The 19,921-nt window shown below is 43.4% G+C and overlaps 1 protein-coding gene across 3 annotated transcripts in view; it reads right to left on the bottom strand.

Moving 5' to 3' along the window:
- LOC139061237 (acyl-coenzyme A thioesterase 13-like) overlaps positions 1-17,954 on the bottom strand; it is a 28,839-nt gene extending 10,885 nt beyond the window's left edge. For all 3 annotated transcript variants that reach the window (XR_011515270.1, XR_011515269.1, XM_070540930.1), the window contains exons 1-2: positions 17,686-17,954; positions 1,570-1,757 (exon numbers count right to left, since the gene is read on the bottom strand). Coding sequence is in view for 1 of the 3 variants with exons in the window: in XM_070540930.1 (XP_070397031.1) it covers positions 1,570-1,757; positions 17,686-17,754 (257 nt within the window). In the remaining 2 variants the exon portion in view is untranslated. The remainder of the gene's footprint in view (positions 1-1,569; positions 1,758-17,685) is intronic.
- Between the last annotated feature and the right edge of the window lie 1,967 nt (positions 17,955-19,921).

Here is a 19,921-nt window from a genome sequence, read left to right as displayed (position 1 = left end):
GACATCATGCATTCTAGCATCCTATGGTATGGTTGGGCCTGGGTCGGTCGGCGGTCAGTCAGTCAGTTGCTGGGTGGGTTCTCGCCAAGTATATTCAACCTCACATTAAAAAAAAAGTGCTTCTGGTGCTGGGAATCAATCCTCAGCTCACCAGCACAGTAGCCTGACGCTCTAACCATTAGACCGCAAAAGTGCGTTGCAAGTTCTCTCATGCCAACACCAACTAGCCCTCTCAGATGGTTGCCACATGATGATTATCATGATGATTTTTCCACTATTGGCCTATACCCACCACAACAGGGGGATTGGCGAATAAGCAGGCTACATAGAATACACATGGTGCAAGCAACTAGCTCTTTGAGATGATGGCCATGTGTTGATGAGGACAATGGTTTCCATACTGCAGTGTACACCCACAACAGGATATCGGCGAATAAGTGGGCAATGCATATTCTACCTCCAAGTAGCTCTTTCAGGTTATTGCAGTATGTTGATGATGACCACGATATCCTACTATCGCACAGACCCACAACAAGATGTACAAGGGATCGGCCAAGAAGCATGACCGCATGTTGATAATGATTTCCATACAATGGCCCATACCAAATAAGTGGGCGATACATTTTGTGACAATGCCAACTATCTCTTTGAGATCATCACCGCAGGTTGATGATTATGACTTCCATACTATGGCATATATCCTCAAGGAAGGATTGGAAAAAGAGTGTGTCTATGTGTTGATGATGATCACGATTTCCTACTATGGCACAGACCCACAACATGGGATCAAGCACGATGCACATTCGCATGTTGATTATGGTAATGATTTCTATACAATGGCTGCAACCACAACGGGTAATCAGCTAAGAAGGGGACTGTATATTTAAAATTCATAAGAACAAATATTGAAATATAAGTCAATATAACATGTCACATTTTGTAGCACGGGTAAGCGAGAGCATATACGTGCAGCAGTTTCCTTCATGCCAAAGATCAAGGAACAAAATTGGCACATTTCTAGCATTTCTTTAAACTGCTTGATGAAAGCTTCGCTTGGCATAGATTCCAACAAATGCACTGAATATGCATTTTTTTTCGTCCTTCATCTCATCGTTTGTTGTGTCCTCCTCTGCACATTGACCTCGTTGCTCTCCTCTCCACTGGCGCTCTTTTGAGTTGTGGCATCCCATTCTGGAACACGCCTGCTGTCTCGCTTGTGTGCTGTATTTTCTAGCAGCCACATTATAACTGGTTTTGGGTCTCTTACAGATTAGCTACCAGCAGTATCAACATGTACCCAAGTTCAATAGGAGGGTAAATGGAAGTCATAAAACACTAAGCTACATCCGGTCCTGCACTATTAGTGGTTATAAGTGGCCTGAACTGTACTATGCTGTACAAGTAGGGTGTGAAGCTATAGTCTGAGATAGCTGTAGTCTCCCCAGACGGACGGATGGACGGGCTGGGCAGGGCAGGGCAGGGCAGGCAGGGCAGGCATTAAGTGTTTACGATCACAGCAATGTGTGTGTCAGTGTAATTTACAGAGCCTGCAGCATACAGGAGACTCACCTTGCTTTCAGCTCAGTGGTGGAGAACAGCACATTCTCCTCATAGGCAGTTTTTAACAGTGCACATGTATACACGTCGATCAGGGTAGTGGCCATGCCACCGTGCAGGGTGCTGTTCGTGTTGCAGTGTGGCTTTTCCAGCTGCAGCTCGAGGTGAGCCACTTGGCGCTCACAGGAGATCAGCTTTACCTGTGACATGTGAACAGAGCAAAGGCCAATGAGCAGCAGCCGGTGCTTTTATTTGTACAAGCTTAACTGTCCACTAAATGGAAAACACCGAACCACTTTAGACTGATGAGGTATTGATAGGAAACTCCATTTTTTATTAATTTTGTGGCAAGAGGTTCACTGCAGTAAGAAAAAAAAAAATAATGCTTCCAACTTATGAATTTCATGCCAATACCTGGAGCTGGAATGTCTGCGTGGGGTGACAGGTGTATCTGAGCTGTTGTGGTGCAGTAAAAACTGATGAAGCTTGCTAAATTCTTTCTTTGGATCCTCTAAAATACAATTTAGTTCATATTTACCAATAAAAGATTAGATAAACCTGAGCAGATGCTTGTTAAAATTCATGATGTTATGGCACACTGGTGCGGGAACTTCTAAGCGATATAGATACACATGATTCGTTATTGAGCCTTCTCTAGCTTATCATGCCTTCTGTGGTGGTAAGAGTGGATATTTTTTTGCTATCACAGAAGGGTATACAGCACAAATCTATTTTCTCGTTAGTGTTCCATTTACTCAAGATTTTGTGTTTACAGCTATTTTATTTTTGCTCAAATTTCACAACAAAATTGTATTTTTGGACTGCGCCATTCGATAAAACACTTCACATGTTTTCTTGCTTATGTTGCTCAGGAAAAAAGAACCTTGTCATGTGCACCTCTTCTTTTAGGAAAAATGCTGCCAAGGTCTTGCCACCTATGCATAACTGAAACTCCAGCCGAACTGTGCAAATAATACAGCCAGGTGCTTTATTGATTTATGATGTGCAAAATATGCTATATCATTGCAAGTTGTCAGCTAAACCAAAGCAGCACTGAGTGTGAAATATCTTAATGTTGTGAAAATAAAAATGCAGGTGAGTAGGTATATACCGGACCAGAAGATTAAGACATGGGGTGGTTAAGTGCATGAGATACCATAGCAGGCTTGCGCAGTTGCTAAGGTACAGTGCGTGTAAGCTCTAATAAAATGATGAGTTGTGAAGCTACACTGTAAGCAGTATTGCTTTGGCCACCTTATTATAAGCTAATACTAATAGAGACAAAGTTTGTTGAGTTGAACTGTGAGAGCCCTGCTTTTCATAAGCAAGCAACAGATCAGTCCACGAAAAGCCAAAGTGGATAATTGGCGTGGTAAACATACTAGGCAACACACCAGCACGGCCCTACTTCTTACTACCCTCTGTGACAACCTAGGAATGCAGTGCAAGCTCCACCAACAAATCCACATTGCATCTGACAACTGTGCCTTCCCAATACTTCCCAACAATGACCAGCATTTAAACAATTTCATCTTCATCATGCCGTCACAGAAATGGGCAAGCCTGATTGGCTGGCACTACCATATATACACATATACGAGTTGGGTTGCTCTGTATCTGCGGACACATTCATAGGTGGCCAACAACTGTGAAGATGAACTGCTTGCAGAGAAGCACACAGTGTGCTCCAGATACTTCGTAATTAACCAGCACTAACAATGTGCTAGAAATCTTTCATTCAGTCATAGGCTCTCTAACATCTGCTCACGTACTTGCTCACGAGTGCACCCACTAACTTTCCTTCCACAGCTGCGAGTATGATGATGATGCTATATAGGGTCTTGTGGTGCAATGTTGGCCAAAGCACAGCAAGAATGCTATGATTTAATCGATGGTGCACTCAATAACAAAGGGTATTTGTGACATTGCTGTATAGTGGCCTAAACATATTCGTTGTAAATAGCACAAAATATGCTATATGTGTATTGCTACTATGATGATGACATGTGAGGTATGCTGAGAGGTAAGATAAGCTATGGAAGGTCATACACTAAAAGATGAGCACCAGCAGCATTACTGCCTAACGCTGACTTTAAATGCAAGTTCATGGATGCACACACTATACCAAGTGGCACTGTCGCAGCGGCAGCCTCTAGTGAGCAATCATGGTGCGATCTCCTGGGCTGATGACCTGCAATGTGCTATCATGTAAAAAGCTTAAAACTTATTTGGTGTTCAAAAATGGGCCTGTACCTAGGAACATTGCTGGGTGAAGAGAAATGTCATGTTCATAGGCTAAAGGTAACTACTTTTTATGATGAGGTTGATGATGATGATGATGATTTGGGATTTTTATGGCGCAGCAGCCGTGCAGACTATAATGCGCCAAACACGTTTTTCGGATTAGCTTATTTCTTCAAATGCTGTAAAATTGTGTAAATGGCCAAGTAAAAATATAAAACCTGAAATTTGCTATAGTTCTTGTAGAATTCCCGTGGCTTTTAAAAAGTTAAAAGTATCTTCATATGGCACGAGTGGTTCATCACTCAATAAAAACATGGGATGGATAGGGATTCTTTTCTCGTAAAAGATCTTAAAATATATTTGCCTCCATTTTTCTATGCCAGGACATGTTATTAAAAAGTGTAGCACGGTTAAAATTTCACCGCAATGTTGGCATGTTCGTTGTTGTTTGTTATTCATTAAGTAACTATGTGTCAGCCTTGTGTGACCGATTCTCAAGCGACATAATATAACCTCATGAAATCTTTGTCTGTGGCGACAACTGCGCCATTCTCGTAAAATAGGTTTAATGCAGTGAAGCTTGTTAAGTTTTTCTTGATCCCACACTTTCTGCCATTGTTTCTCAACTGCTATTCTTAAAGTGGCTTCATAATCTTGCCAACGTATGCCAACATCATGTAGCTCCATAGCTTTGGCACGGGCTGCCATAAAATCTGCTCTTTCATTCCCGGGAATTCCTACATGACTAGGAATCCAGCAGAAAGTGATATTTAAAGCTCTCATGTGGCATTTTGTGTATTGATTTTGTATTTTCTTCAGCAGATTATTTCTACATGGTAACCTAGATGCGAGAGCTTGAAGAGAGCTCAAGGAGTCGCTAAATATAACAGATTGATTATTTCCTCTTTTCAGGATGTCTTCAAGAGCTAACGAAATGGCATGAAGTTCTGCAGTAAAGACAGTAGCCTGACTTGGAAGTCTGATTTGTTTTTCAAATTGATTTGATGTCACTGCAGCGCCTACATTGCCATTGCTTTTTGATCCATCTGTAAAGTATTTCATGCAAAAATTATACTCTGATTCGATTTCTAAATATTCGCTTAGTAACGCCTCTCTTGGTGAAACTTGTTTTCTGTTTTTTGTTAACCGAAAGTCGCATTTCGCATGTTTCATCTCCCAAGGAGCAAAAGAAGGTTCATCTTGCAAGAATTTATTTCTTATGTTGTAACATAGGTCCGCATTCAGCTTTTGGTACCTGATAAAAAAGCAAGGAATGATTGCTGGTTTGTTGCTAAAATGCATTTCAAAGCGTGGCCTTGTAAATAGTAGTCTACAAGGATGCGTTGAACAGGACAGAACTCTCATTATGTACATGTTTCCAAGAAATAGTCTTCTATGTTCCAAAGACAACTGGTTGGTTTCTGCATACAAGCTTTGTATGGGAGACGTACGAAACGCACCGGAACACAGACGTAGTCCAAGATGATGCACGGGATCAAGAACCTCTAATGCGGACTTTCGAGCGGAGCCGTACACAAAACATCCATAGTCTAATTGTGACCGGACAACTGCATTGTATATGCGAAGCAGACATATTCTATCTGAACCCTATGATCGATGGGATATGAGCTTTATTAAATTTATAGATTTGAGAGATTTCTGTTTTGCATAAGCGATGTGCGCTTTGAAGTTGAGTTTCTTGTCAAATATTATACCAAGAAATTTGTATTCATTCTTTACTGTGATTTGCTGTCCTTTAATATGTAATGTTGGGTCTGGTGTGAGCCTTCGGTATTGACTGAAAGGCACGCATATTGTTTTTTCTGCGCAAAATTTAAAAGCATTTTCGTTTGCCCATCGCACTATAGAGTTTACACCTAACTGCAGTTGGCGTTCGCAAGTAGCCATATTGCAAGAGGAGAAACAAAGTTGAATGTCATCGACATACAAAGAATACATTAGGGAAGAAGGAATAACTGTACTTATCGAATTGAGCTTCACTAAAAATAGTGTAACGCTCAATACTCCACCTTGCGGCACTCCATTCTTCTGTATAATGCAGTTGGAGAAAGTTGGGCCAAACATCACCTGAAAAGTTCTGTCCTCCAGATAGCTTTTGATTATACCAAGCATGTGCCCTTTTATTCCGTATCTGTTCAAGTCAATTAAAATCCCATGTCTCCACGTCGTGTCATATGCTTTTGATAAGTCAAAGAAAACGGAGACGCAATGTTGCCTTTGGACGAAAGATTCACGAATTTTTGTTTCTAACCGGACTAATTGGTCGATTGTACTGCGGTTGACTCTAAAGCCGCACTGGTACTGATCAAGTAACTCGTTACTTTCCAAAAGGTGCACAAGCCGCCTGTTAACCATTCTTTCGAAAGTTTTTCCTAAACAACTGGTTAAGGCAATGGGGCGATAACTGTTAGGGTCAGAGCGTGGTTTTCCAGGTTTTAGAAATGGTAGAACAAACGCCTTCTTCCATGCTTTCGGAAAATAGCCTTCCGCCCACAACCTGTTGAAAAGGTGAAGGATTGTGTCGTACGTGTTCATGTGTAGGTGTCGCAGCATTTCGTAGTGTATGTTGTCCGGACCTGCTGAATGGCTCTTCCCTAAATATATCGCATCGAAGAGTTCAGTTTTTGTGAAAGCACAGTTATATGGCTCACTACTATTCAGTGATACCCGAAGATCTTTCTTTTCTGCAGTGGCCTTTATCTTAAGAAACTCGGGCGTGTAGTGAGTGTCACTCGAAATTTCAGCAAAGTGCTCGCCAAGTATATTTGCTTGCCCTTTAAGATCCGTTTGCTCGTCAAATATAGGGAGGGTGTATTCTGTATGAACACCGTCAATCTTTCTCACTTTTTCCCAGACTAACTTGTTGTGTGACTGTTTATGGAGCTCACATATTTCACCCATGATGTTCTTTTTGCTATCCGTCTTTCCCTTCTAGCCTCACTGCGCTTTTGTTTAAAAAACAATAAATTTTCAAAAGTTCGGTACCTGTTTAGTCGAGACCATGCACAGGTTTGTTTCCTACGAGCTTTATCACATGCATCATTCCACCACGGTCTTAGTCTACGTGGAAGCTTCCCTTGGGAAAGTGGTATGGAGTTTTCAGCTGCATCTAAAATTTGTTTGGTTATCGCATCACATAAGTCGTCAATATTGAGTGCGATGACATCATCAATCCTTATTTCGGAGCTTTCCAAAAAAAGAGACCAGTCTGCTTTACCCAGCTTCCATCTCTGTCTTCGTGCTGGCATTGTTGGAGGCATGTCGATCGGCTTGAGTATAATAGGGTAGTGGTCGCTGCCACGTGGGTTTTCCCTCACGTCCCAAGTAAAAAACCCGGCAAGTGACGGCGTGCCAAAGGAGAGGTCAATGCTTGAAGTAGATTGTGATTGAGCAATGAAATATGATGGCTTTCCATCATTAAAAAGGTACAAATTGCAGTTGTCTAAAAATTCTTCTACCATTTTGCCCCTTGCGTCAGTGTTATTATGATGTTATTATGAGATGTTATTATGAGCATTAAAATCACCCAATAAAAGGAAAGGTTCTGGAAGTTCTTCCACGAGATTTTCTAGTTCTTTTCTTGTGATATTCTTACCTGGTGGTAAGTACAGGGAGCATACTGTTATTGTTTTTTCTATCTGAACCTTTACTGCAACAGCTTCTAGGTTGGTGTTAAGCTTCACTTCACGTACTGGGACTCCTTGAGCAACCACTATAGCGACTCCTCCGGATGCGACTGAAGACTGTTCCCTATCTTTTCGAAAGATGCCATATCGACGCAGAGGTTGTTTATGGCACCCTTTCAAATGAGTTTCTTGCAAACACATAAGAGAAGCCTCAGCGTCCTCGAAAAGATCGTAAATGTCATCTATATAAGTTCTTAAACCACGGCAGTTCCACTGCAAAATAGTAGCCATATTTGATGATGTGCATTATCCAGTACTTCACGAAGAGATTCTATGTAAAATGTCACAAAGATGACATATGTAAATGAGCAAGAAACTTGCTAAAATGCTTTTCAGGTCACGTCTCCTTGGCAGGGGGAATGACCGGAAGTCTACCCCCTTTGTGTTTTCCAGGGGGAATACCCGACTTTTTGGTTTACCTACCAGATGTAGGCTCTTTTGTTTGATTTGTGTCCGGCGGACACACTTCCATCATATCATCGCCCTTTGGGCGTTCATCATTGATGGTGCTTGATGAAGGTGCCGAGTTCTTGGAAAGAAAGCGGTCCTTTGGCACCAATGGTGAGACCTTCGTGGCCTCTACCGCGTGCTGACTGACGCCAGCCCCAGCAGAAGCCTCTGGGCCTCTTGGAGAGGTTTGCTACGAAAGTCTGTTTTTTCACTAGGTGAAGAGGGCCGGAGGGCTGAAACTTTGTCCAGCAGCTCCACTTGTGTTCCAACTGACACCATCGGCGGCGCACGCCCTCTATGCACAGCCTGCGCGTAAGTACCTCTATCGGCAAACGCGACTCTCTTTTTGGCTTCGATGTATGATATGTTCTCCCGTACCTTCAATGCAATCACTTCTTTTTCTTTTTTCCACTCAGGACAAGATCTGGAAAACGCTGCGTGCTGGCCCGCGCAGTTTGCACAGCACAGCTCGCTTGTGCACGTTTCATCACCATGGTCTGGTTGACTGCATTTAGCACAGGTTGCTCGTCCGCGACATGACTGAGATCCGTGGCCATATTTCTGACACCGAAAGCATCGGCGGGGATCGCGCAAATATGGTCTTATTCTAAGGTACAGGTAAGCGGCCTTAATGGCATTTGGAAGCGTTAAGGAGTTGAAGGTCAGCACAATGTGTATGGTCGGAGTTTCAATGTTATTTTTTCTAAATTTAATTCGTCTTGCACATAGAACACCCTGATCTCTCTAGGCTTCTTCGATTTCCTCGTCTGTGCACTTTAGGAGTTCTGCATCTGAAATCACACCCTTCGCGTAGTTCAGTGTACGATGTGGGGAGACAGACACACTGTTCTCACCGATCTTCTCAAGTTTCTTAATCTGCCTGCTATGCTCAGCCGTCATAACTTCGAGCAAGAGATCTCCAGAATTCATTTTCTTTGCTTTGTAGGTCTCACCAATACACTCGTTAAGTGCCTTGGCGATGAGGAAAGGGGACATGTCTTGAATTTTTCGTTCAGTTTCAGACGTAATGACAAAAAATTTTGTGAAGCTATCACTAGGTTTACCGAAGTTCAATACCTCGGTCCGGTGCCTTTTCGGCCTCCGATCAGATTTTGCTGAAGAGGGGGTTCTATCCATGAAATTGTACATACTTTCGGCAGCTAAGCTGGCCGCCCACCATGGAGCCCAACATGGGAGTGTATTCAAAACCACTAGCCATACGTAACTGCTATAACCATATAACCATGACCAAGGAAGGCCACGCCCACATGGTTAACCCTCGCCGCCCGGAATCTTGGAAATGAAATGAAGTAAATAGGAGACAGGAAAGGTCAAAAGTGAGAGAGAAAGACGAAGATTTGAGTGGAGAGAGACAGGAAGAGGCGACTGCCGATTTCCTCCAGGTGGGTCAGCCTGGAGGTGCCGTCTATGTGAAGCCGAGGCCAAAGAGGTGCGTTGCCTCCGCCGGGGGGCCTTTAAGGTCCAGACAACCAGCATCGGATCAACCTCCAGGATCCCCTTTTCCCCAGCCACGGCTAAACCGCGCACGGTTACACGCGGGACGGTCCAACCCTCGTGTGCTCGGGTCTGTGGTGTCGCAACACACCAAACGCCTGCTGACGCAGATGTCCCTGCGGGGATGATGAGGTTCTGCTTTCTGACATCTTATTTAAACATGTAGAACTGTAAGCCTCTCATAACAACTACCACACTTTGGAGGATCAGCAGTTGGCAAAAAATTGTGTGTGCCCTATGTATGCCCTATCCCAAGTCAACAGAATAGGACATCAGTTTGTCTTGTTTTCGTTATGGAGGGCCAAAATGCTAGCTGTGGCTTGATAAGGTGGAATTTATTAAGAGATTAGTTGTCCCGCATATGTTGTTAATATGACCTCATTTCTTTGCATATGAGGGGCTTCCAATCTACGGTAGAAACAGCTACTGAAGAAGTGTTAGTTTTGTTGTTATTGATGTGGAAATATTACCCTTGATGCCTCTATTGCCAGGAACCCAGAATATAATGACGTGTTGATGAGATGCAAACATAATACACAGGATGGAGATCAGCAAAATGCAGGGTTTTTGTTCTTTTGTAGAGGCATTAACGCTTGAACAACCCTTAATGAATTGGTGAATATTGCTACCTTTTGTAGTTTGTTTGCTTAATCTGTTTTGCAGCCATGAACAGAGCACTGGCTTCAGCCATGAATATGCCTGTTTCCCTGTGCAGAACATAAGATTCTGAGGATGGACAGACTGCAGCATAAGAAACGCCAACATGTAAGCTTGATGCACCTTTATAAAATTCAGGACACAAGTACTTCTCAGGATGTCTACCTGGAAAACCTGAGTTTTACAGGTTTTCCTTGAGTGATTTTGCAAATTTCCCTGAGTGACATTTAACTTTGTTTTATGTCAAGACAAGTTGACACCATGTCGCCCAATGCGATCACTTTCTAGTAAGCATGTAAAAAAAATTAAAAACAACTTAATCTAGTTTGAATAGTAAGGAGTAGTAGTGTTTACTTTATTCAAACAGAAAACAGAAGGGTTGGGTTAGTAAAATGCATAACGAATATATATATTTAAAAAAAAAAGTAAAGCCCCTTGCAAATCGAGTAGAACATATTCAAATATGAATAAAATGAGATGCACACAGAGTCAAATATTTTCAAATATAAGCTATTTCCATCAACTGGTAGCAAGTTCATTGCCTTCGAACCATGTCACAAGTGAGATTCTCTCTCAACAATTGGAAAGTCAACCTCAACTGTCCTGACATACTCTCAGCCCATGCACAATGCCTGTGCTGCATTTCACTGCTTTAAAGAGTTTATTTTGATTTGAATGAGGGACACCTGCATCTCGGCGTCAGCCAACACTTAAGTTTTTTTAGCTCAAGCTCCTTCAAAGAAGCGGCGGCACACTTGTTTTTCCATTAATTCCTCAGTGTGTCGGTCGTTTCTGTTCTTGGCCTCCTTCCACCGCGGGTTCGCTACACATACCATTTGAAGCATCCTCTTGGTCAGTTGCACAGTCAACATCAGAAAAATCGGGCAGTCCGAAAAAAAAAAATGAATGCATATTTTTACTGTCCATAAGGGCTCAAATCGCCACAGGAACGTCCGAAAAAACTTTCTGAAGGCCTTCCAGTACACTTATTAGGTATATCGGTGCTCGTACTGTGACAGGGGACGGCGGGTGCACGTGTGTATAATTAAGGAATACATACTGGGTCTCGTAACAATTGCCCCTTCCCACACTTGTTAAGATTCACCGCAATACTTCGCGTATGCTTCACTGCGTAACAACACTGCATTGAGGCGAAGCTTACTTTCGGAAAACGGCATAATATAACGCGCCTTCCTTTCCCAGCTTCGAAGCCATTGACAAGAATTACAAAGGCTGAATCGGCGCCATTAACAGTAGCGAACGTCGAAGTAGCTAGGCCTAGCCTTACCGTGGTGGTGGCACAGTGGCGGTGGCTACAGCTACCAGAGGATCTGCGTGTGAGGGCGCCGGTTGGAGGCGGCGAGATAATCAAAATGATGGCAGTGGTACCTTTGATTGATGCCATTTCGGACCTGCGGTTACGGAAAGAAGTCCGGATAGGCGGACGGCGAAGGGTTCTTGCGACCGAAACTTCATACGTTCTTATACATTGACTCTAAGGGGCACGTGGTTGTGTCGCGAAGCCATCCGAATTATCGGGAATGTCTCAAAAATCGCGCGCCCGGAAAATCGGGCGCTGACTGTGCACAGGCAACTCCGCCGGCCGACGACACGGCGTCAAAGACGATTCGTTACGATTTCTCTGTTACTGGAGCCAGCATTAGCGCGACTTTCATTCCCTAAAATTACTGCTAATTTTCCCTGACAGAAACACAAAATCCCTGTGTTTTCCTCGAGTATTTCCAGGCTGTTCTATATCCCTGAGAATTCCCGCCTTTCCCGGTTGGTAGACACCCTGCTTCTCCTGCAGTTCCCTGAAATGCGTGTGGAAGTGAAACTCTGGAGAGTGCTTCGTGACTTCTACAAAGGATGTGTCACATTGTACAAGTTGCGAGTGCGATAGTGCTAACAGCTTCCCTGGAGCCATTAGGCAATGTTCGAGAATTGGGACACCCATTTTATCACTAAGCTTTCTGACCTACATTGAAGAAAACCAGCTTCCTCACTGAGGGTAGATTACCGAATAGTGCAGCACATGTCATATTGTTAGTGGATGTGTAGCAAAGATGTCAAGGGTTAGACTGTACTTTGAGGAAATATGCGAAACTGCTGTACATTCTTTGTAGGTGAAGAGACCACTCATTTGATTCAATGTATAGACTCTCAACAGGGCTTGTTTTTAAGGTGCCTGTGGCTAGGCAGATATCCAGACGGTGGATGGGGTCCGACACCTTTAACGCGCTCGGCACTCCAAAGTGCTATACCATGGCACCGCAATCCAAGCAAATGGACGTTGGCTTTGATGTGCACACAAGATTGTTGGTTGTGGAGTGACGTTCCCTAAAGCCACATTGAAATGGGTCAAGCATTTTGGTGCTAACAGCTTCCCTGAAGCCATTAGGCAACGTTCGAGGATTGGGACACCCATTTCATCACTAAGTTTTCTGACCTACATTGAAGAAGACTAGTGCGCCTTGTCCTGCCTGTGTTCCTTCCTGTGTGCCGTCACTATTGGTGCATCATATATCGAAAACATTTTATCGACCTCTAGGAAATGTAAAAGACGGCAATGGATCATTTACTCAAAAAGCTTACAAGGGCAGCTTGTAAGTGCTATAGGACAGTAACTGTCAGCCATGAAGAATCTTTACAGTGCTTAAAAACTGGGATAACAATCTATATGGAAGATACCCAGCAGACCAGATAGTATTGACAAGCATCGGTAAATGTGCTTTGTGCGTCAGAAAGGAGGTGCTTAGTCATATTGTACATGATTCTCTCAAGCCCTGGTGCAAGCTTTAAGCTTGGCAGTGCTTAGAAGCACGGTTATAAGGATCATTTTGGCTAGATTTCCAGTTCAGTAGCTTAAATTCATCTGTTTCTGTATATTTCAGAAAGTGTTCCAAATAGTGGGTGGAGCTACAGACATGCTCGACATGTTCACCAAGATCATCAGCCTTGCCTTCCAACTTGTTTTCTTGCTCATCTACCAGGGGAAACAGATGGATTTGTTGACCCTTAAGCCTCTTTAGACCGTTTCATACTTGTGCCTCAATGCTGGAAAGGAACCTCTCCCAGCTTGCCCTCCTAGCTTGCCATTGCATATAGGACAGGCCTGTTGCGCAGAATTTCTCGCATAGAAACTGCTTCAAGGGGTGTCTGAAGTGCTATATGTGGGCAAGCAGCAGACTTGCTGACAATGATTGCCACTTCACCGGAGGATGCAATATGGTCACCTCAGTCTTTTCAGAAGATGGCATACTGCCGAAGAACATTTGTTTGATTGGGATTTAGGTGCGTCTTCTGGACACAGAAAACTTCAGGACGATATTCGGTTAGTAGTACAGCTTTGTCATTAAGGTAATGAATGAATCGTTTAACATTCAAACTCATTATCTCTGTAATCATCGTACTGATAGAAATGTGTTGTGTGTGCCAGGTAGAAATTCAGATTCGTGATCAAGGATCCTTGTTTGGATTCTTGATCTTTTGTTTTTCTTTTTTTCCTCAGTCACGAGAACTAATCCAGTTTTTCAGCACCAAAGGCAAAGATTAGTCTTATTGGCTTCTCAGGTTTGGTACTGTGGATGAAGTGGAAGTGGGGGAAGTTCTCATTGAGTTGGACAAAAAATTTATGGCTTGCTTCGGTGCATACTCGCTTAGCAGCAGTACGATCGGGTAAGGCAGGAAAGGATTGCTCATCCATAATGGATTATATTATGTTTGGCAGTGGTGGCAGCCACCCACCATGGAGCCCAACGAGGGGGCGCTACAAAATTTGGTGATTTGTGACTTGTGCACGCCAGCTGTACATTGCTGCTATAACCTAATGCGTCATATAGAAGGCTGAATATGTTGCACCAGGTTAACCCAAGCCGCCATGAAAAATATGGGAGTAAATGGAGTAGAAGACGGGAAAGACGATAGGGAAGGAATACGGTAGGTTGTTGAGAGGTACAGGAAAAGGTAACCACCGATTTAATTCCTGTGAAGCAGAGGCAAAAGAGGTGTGGTGCCTTCGCCGAGGGTCTGTAAAGGTCTAAACACTGGTAATCGGCTCAATCCCCAGGACCCCCTTTTCCCTGGACACGGCTAAACCACAAACGGCTACACGCGGAAGGGTCCAACACCCATGTGCTTGGGTCCGTGGTGCTACAACCCATCAAATGCCTGCTGACGCAGGTGCCCTTACTGGGTGTGAATATGAGCAAGTACCAGTTAAAGTAAGTGGATGAAAGTGTGAACGTGAGTGTGTGCTACAGAGACAGAGGAGGAAATAAACATTTCTTTTAGAAACCCCCGTTTGGTGCCAAATATGACTGAACAAATAATTGTTACCAGAGTCTCAGTGCTGCACAATTTTGCCAACCAGTATTATGAGCCTCTTCTACGACATTACCTACTCTTGTAGAAATATACTTTCTTGCACCTGCAGCCTAACATTCAGTGTTAGTACTGAAGCTGCTCATGGCAGATGTTGAACATCCTGCTGAAATGTAAGCAAGGCATGCCCTTACAATACCTGCTACACCAACACTGCAAGGTTCAAAGGCTTCAATGTTAGAATTATAAAGGCCAATAAGGAAGAATATAGGGGGAGTTATTAATCCATTAACTCCAATCTAGGACAAAATTTTTCACAAAATGTTGAATGTGAAACTGCAGTTGGCCTAGATTAGATTTACAGATGCAGTTCGGAGAGCCATGCTTACGGATGTGGTCTGAGGATTTGAAAGCCGGTGCATATATGTCAATGTTAAGAAACTGCTTACAGAGAAGCTTTGAGGCACTCCACTAACTTGCTGATTGAGGAAAAGTACCAACTAATTCAATAATCACAACTATGCATCCCTAATAGATGTGGGCCTCGTAATGAAATTTGTGACAACATATGCTGTAGTGGCCTCGCAGCCATTTTGAGATTGTCGTCTTTTGTGCACCAGAGTACAGGGCATTACAAGAAGGAAGAAACTGAAAAGAAGTCAAATGACGTCAATGCGTACAATGAGGAGTGAGCCGCTATTGAGTAATTGAGCATTTAGTATTTCATGCAACTGAGCAAAAGCTTTGTAACCAACACTACAGATCTAGAAAAAAATCTTTTTCTTGGTAACGTTGATATTTCTCAATAAGTGTACATTTGAGAAAGCTTTTTGAACTTAAGAACCTGAAGTTTCAGCCATTATCGATGCTGACACACTTGAAAATTCATTCAAGGCTGACATGAATCGACATGAGTATGGCACATGAAATAAAAATGACAAATCTAACATTAAAAGGCATTAATATGGCAGTAAGAATTATTAGGCAACTATGGGCAATGGATGTTGCAGTAGAGATTAGGAAGCAGATTTAGAAAGGTTATGTAATGCACAGAAGAGAAGATTGATGGTCTGTTAAATTAAGAGAATGGGTGCAAAGGGAAAGGAGAAAGAATTGAGGGCAGCAGAGGCTTAGACAGAGTGATCAGATTAGAAAATTAGAAAACATAAAATAGAGTCAGCTGGTGCCCAACAGCTTATAACCTGAGATCGTTGGAAGAGGTCTTCGTCCTGCTGCAAACATAAATAGGTTGTGATAATGATTGAATATGGTAAAGCACTAAGGAGACAACCAGTCTTTGGAACCAAAGGAATCATAGTCATTCACAGGTAGCACACACTATTATAATGTTGCAGTTCTGCTATGGATGTTGTAGTAACATATAAACAATAGCAGTCAGTAATGCAATGTTGAAGCTCTACATAAAATAATATGTCTATATAATGTGTAGAAGTTCACTATATAAATGTTTGATATATTACATTTGTATAATGTTAACGTTCAAAAGAGTACTTCCTGTTATTGCTGGAAGTATAGCATCAACAAAAATTTACTCAATGTCATAGCCCATCGGCTGAGTATACTTCTGTTGTTGTTGTCATTCTTGCCAGTTTTGCAGAAACAAATTACTCATTTAATTAACAACAAACTTTTGCTTGTTTACTTTCTAAATAGCATGCAAATATAACAGCACATGAAACATGCTTTGTTGTGTAAGGCAAGTTAATTACATGTTTTGATAAGAGTGAAAATAAATTCATACACAACATGAGAAGATATCCTGCAAGTGGTAACAGCGCCTACAATGTGTGAATGTTAAACACAGTGTTCTGTAGGCTGAGCCATTTGTTTCAATCACTGACCAACTTTTTGCTTCACCACATATTTGTAGCGCACATCAAAAGTTAGCATTAACACTTTCACACCAGAAAAATGAAGCCTGACACATTGTGCAGCATGCCCACAACCTACACTGTCGACAGTCTATAGAAACAATAAGCTATGCGAAGTAAAATCATGATTTCTTCACACAAGGTTCGAGCCACAAGTCACCATAAGGCAACAGGGCAAGAAACGGGGATGAACCAGTTTTTATTTTTGTGAAGGCATGCTTCACTTATACAGTAGTATGATTTCTCAGTACTATTGTTCCCTGCACTTTTTTAGCGAAGTTGTGTCGGGAAGTTTCCATGTTTTTTGAGCAGTGGCAGTGTGGTTGCTATTGAGGAGGCTCAAGCATATTGTGCAAAGCAGACTCGGCACAGCATACAGCACCACACTTTGAATATGGCAGAGAGTACAAAAGTACTGAGCCCGGATATAGTGCTGTGTTTTAAAGGACTTTGATTTGGCAAAAGAATTGCATGAAATATTGTTACACGATTTGTATCTTTCAGGCAGTAGCAAATGCTCTCATTACTTCTGGAGGGTGACAGCTCCTACGTGCAGTTTTGACGTCTTCGATATTATTGTCACCTTCAACGTATGGCACGTACCCATGCACGTATCCATGCACGTACCCACGTGGGGGGGGGGGGGGGGGATGACCATGATTCGCTGTTTGAGTTGCTAGGATTTGCATATTTCGTTTCCGTTTCCTGCTGTGATGGCACATAACCACTGCGGCCGGGGGTCCAATATATCTACATAACTTTTTATTTGTCGCGGTCCAACTCCAGCACTCACGTAGACCATCGTGCGATGAACCACAGGAAAATAGGGGTAATTCGTAAACTTTTAACTGAGCCGTGTAGTGGCCTCACGTGTCGCCAACAACGTCGCGCGCTTGGTCCACGAAGATACACAGTGGCGCGATTGTGTAGCGATGCCTTTTCCGATGTTATTCCTTTTCGCGCTTTCTCATTCGTCAGGGCCACGCACCGCCCTCGTTTGGGTCAGACGGTCGTCAACGGTGGATGATCAGAGCGGCATAAAATCGAGCGGAAAAAATCTCCACGTGACGTGTCAAGTGTTCGCATGTTCGTCCTTTTGCGAACTTTTAACGATTCAACGACAAATTATCATAACAGTTCGGCAAATAGCTTAGTTGGGTCGGTTAGCGCGGCTTCGGAATAGTTAACATAGCAGCGCACGGATACGAGCAGACTTTATCCGTATCCTATGCAGATATGAGGGCTGGGCACACGGGTCTGCTCATATCCGTTCCGTCCACAGCACCACCTTTTCCGATCAATCATAACGTGCCTCGGTATACAAATAACACATCACCCACCTTGTGTATAAATGACTGACAGTAAGGCATGTCTTTGAAGCTTGCGATCACGTTAATTGCACGCTGCATGTTCTTCACGTGTGTCTGTCGTGAAACGGGAGTAAACCAATCTTCGACGAAAATTACATAAGCATGGGTTTGCCCGTTGAACGCTGTCACAGGCTGTTGTCACACGGGAATGAGACCACCACGCGTTTCGCGTCACGTTGAGTTGCCGGCCTGGTGCTGCTCCGTAGATCCCTCCATAGATCGTAAGCTTCCGGCTAGCTTCCGATAAGGCTTCCCGCTCTGTCTATCGAGGTTTCCGTAAATAAATACAGATCTCGAAGGCTGGGCTATAGTTTTGTTCACATTATTCTAAGAAATTCATTGCTGGGAAAACCGTGTACTAAATCTATTGAAAAAGCAATGTGCTCACATTATATATAGGGCACACATTCCGTTAACAGGTGTTCTAAAAAATATCGCAGCCGTATCGTCTCGCCTATGCATACAGTGCGCAAGAACATAACCTTCGAGATCGGTTTTTGTACGTTTGAGAGAGCTGTCGCTTTGCGCGTATTTCAACTCGTGCAAATCTATGACGTGTTCTCGGCTCCCAAAAAGTGCCTCCGTCGCTTAAAATCCACACTTTAAATCTAAAGGGCACCACTCTGGGTTTAAACACCACTTACCAACCTATAGGAGGCTAAGGCCAGAAGCATGACCTTCGAGATTCTAAAGCACCACACTGTTGCAAAAGAGAAAATGAGTTACGGAGAAGATGAAAATGTGCTATTTTCTTGAACCCTTTTTAGACAGCATGATCCAGTACCTCAAAAGAGGAAAGTGTGCCGTGGTCTGCATGGTTGTCGTGTACCGCACTCTCAGAGGCCATGCAGATGCGCATGGAACGGTACACAACTGGACAGCGCTTCACATATCACACACGCGCATACATACATACATACATACATACATACATACATACATACATACATACATACATACATACATACATACATACATACATACATACATACATATGTATACAATAATGGCAAAAATCATGGGGTTTTAGGTGCCAAAAGCACGTCCCGATTATGATGCACGGCGTAGTGGGGGACTCCGGAATAATTTGGGCCACCTGGGGTTGTTTAACCTAAACCTAAGTACACGGTGTTTACACCCTTTGGGCTGTATTTTGTCCCACAACGATAACCGTCATCTGTCCCGCCCACATTTCCTTTCTTTAGCGGTGCGAGCCCAGTACTTCCTATAGTCACGAACGGCTTGCGCGTTATGAGCTTGACACAGCATAATCGACAGGAAAGTAGCGAGCGGCCAGTTTTCAAGAGGACACGCAAGCAAGGCAGCTAGATGTCGATAATCGTTGTGGGACGAGATAAGCCCCCCAAACTTTTTTTTAATGAAGAGTGCACTTCGTGAATTCACATCGGGTGTCCTGAAAGGCTTGCGGCGCAGCAATGAGTTGCGTCGTCAAGCAGCGGCAGCCTCCCACAAAAAAGCGGCACCGGCGCAGATGGATGGACTTTCGGACTTGTGGCGGACGTGCCGTGCACGGATATCCGTGGATGCTTGGGGCATATGTACGTGGAGTACCATCGCGTCGGCTGAGGCCATGCAGGTTGTGTCGAAAACGAACGTGCAGTCGCCCGTGTATCTGTGCTCTTAAAGTGCAGGAAACGAGGCCCGGGAATGGGGGAACGCTTGGAAATAGGATTTTTCGTCATATTTTACATATGGCATCGTTTGAGATGACTCGGGTATTTTCTACGTGCTGTTTGTAAAAGCAAGTTGCTTTTGTTTTTGATGTCGCCCATTCACCGCTTTAGCACGTTTCGCCTCTACACGTAGTTTTCTTACTAGGTCTAAATACCAAAACGACACATGCTTTTAATTTTTTTTCACCTGATGCCGTCTGGTGGAGCTTCGTACGGGAGCTACTGCTGCTTGCCTGGTGCAACAACAATGGATGAACGCACCAAAATCCCGGAGAGAGCGCACATATTGAGAAAATTTCACAAGGCATGCGTCTACTTTATGAAATTGCACGTTCCACAGATTGGATGGAGGCTTGTAAAAATAGGGAAAAAAATCCTCACCAAGACAGCACGCGGTTGAGCAGTAGAAGCAAAAACAAAAGCCGCGCTGACCAGCGCAGCCGGCGCGTACCAACTAGCGTTCAAAACGCGCGTGCGCAAAAACGAAACCAGATGTGTTCTAATGCCAGCGG

The sequence above is a fragment of the Dermacentor albipictus genome, chromosome 6, assembly GCF_038994185.2.
Source record: "Dermacentor albipictus isolate Rhodes 1998 colony chromosome 6, USDA_Dalb.pri_finalv2, whole genome shotgun sequence".
Classification (NCBI taxonomy): domain Eukaryota; kingdom Metazoa; phylum Arthropoda; class Arachnida; order Ixodida; family Ixodidae; genus Dermacentor; species Dermacentor albipictus.
Note: the sequence above shows the minus strand (reverse complement) of the source record. Positions and strands in the feature narration are given on the sequence as shown.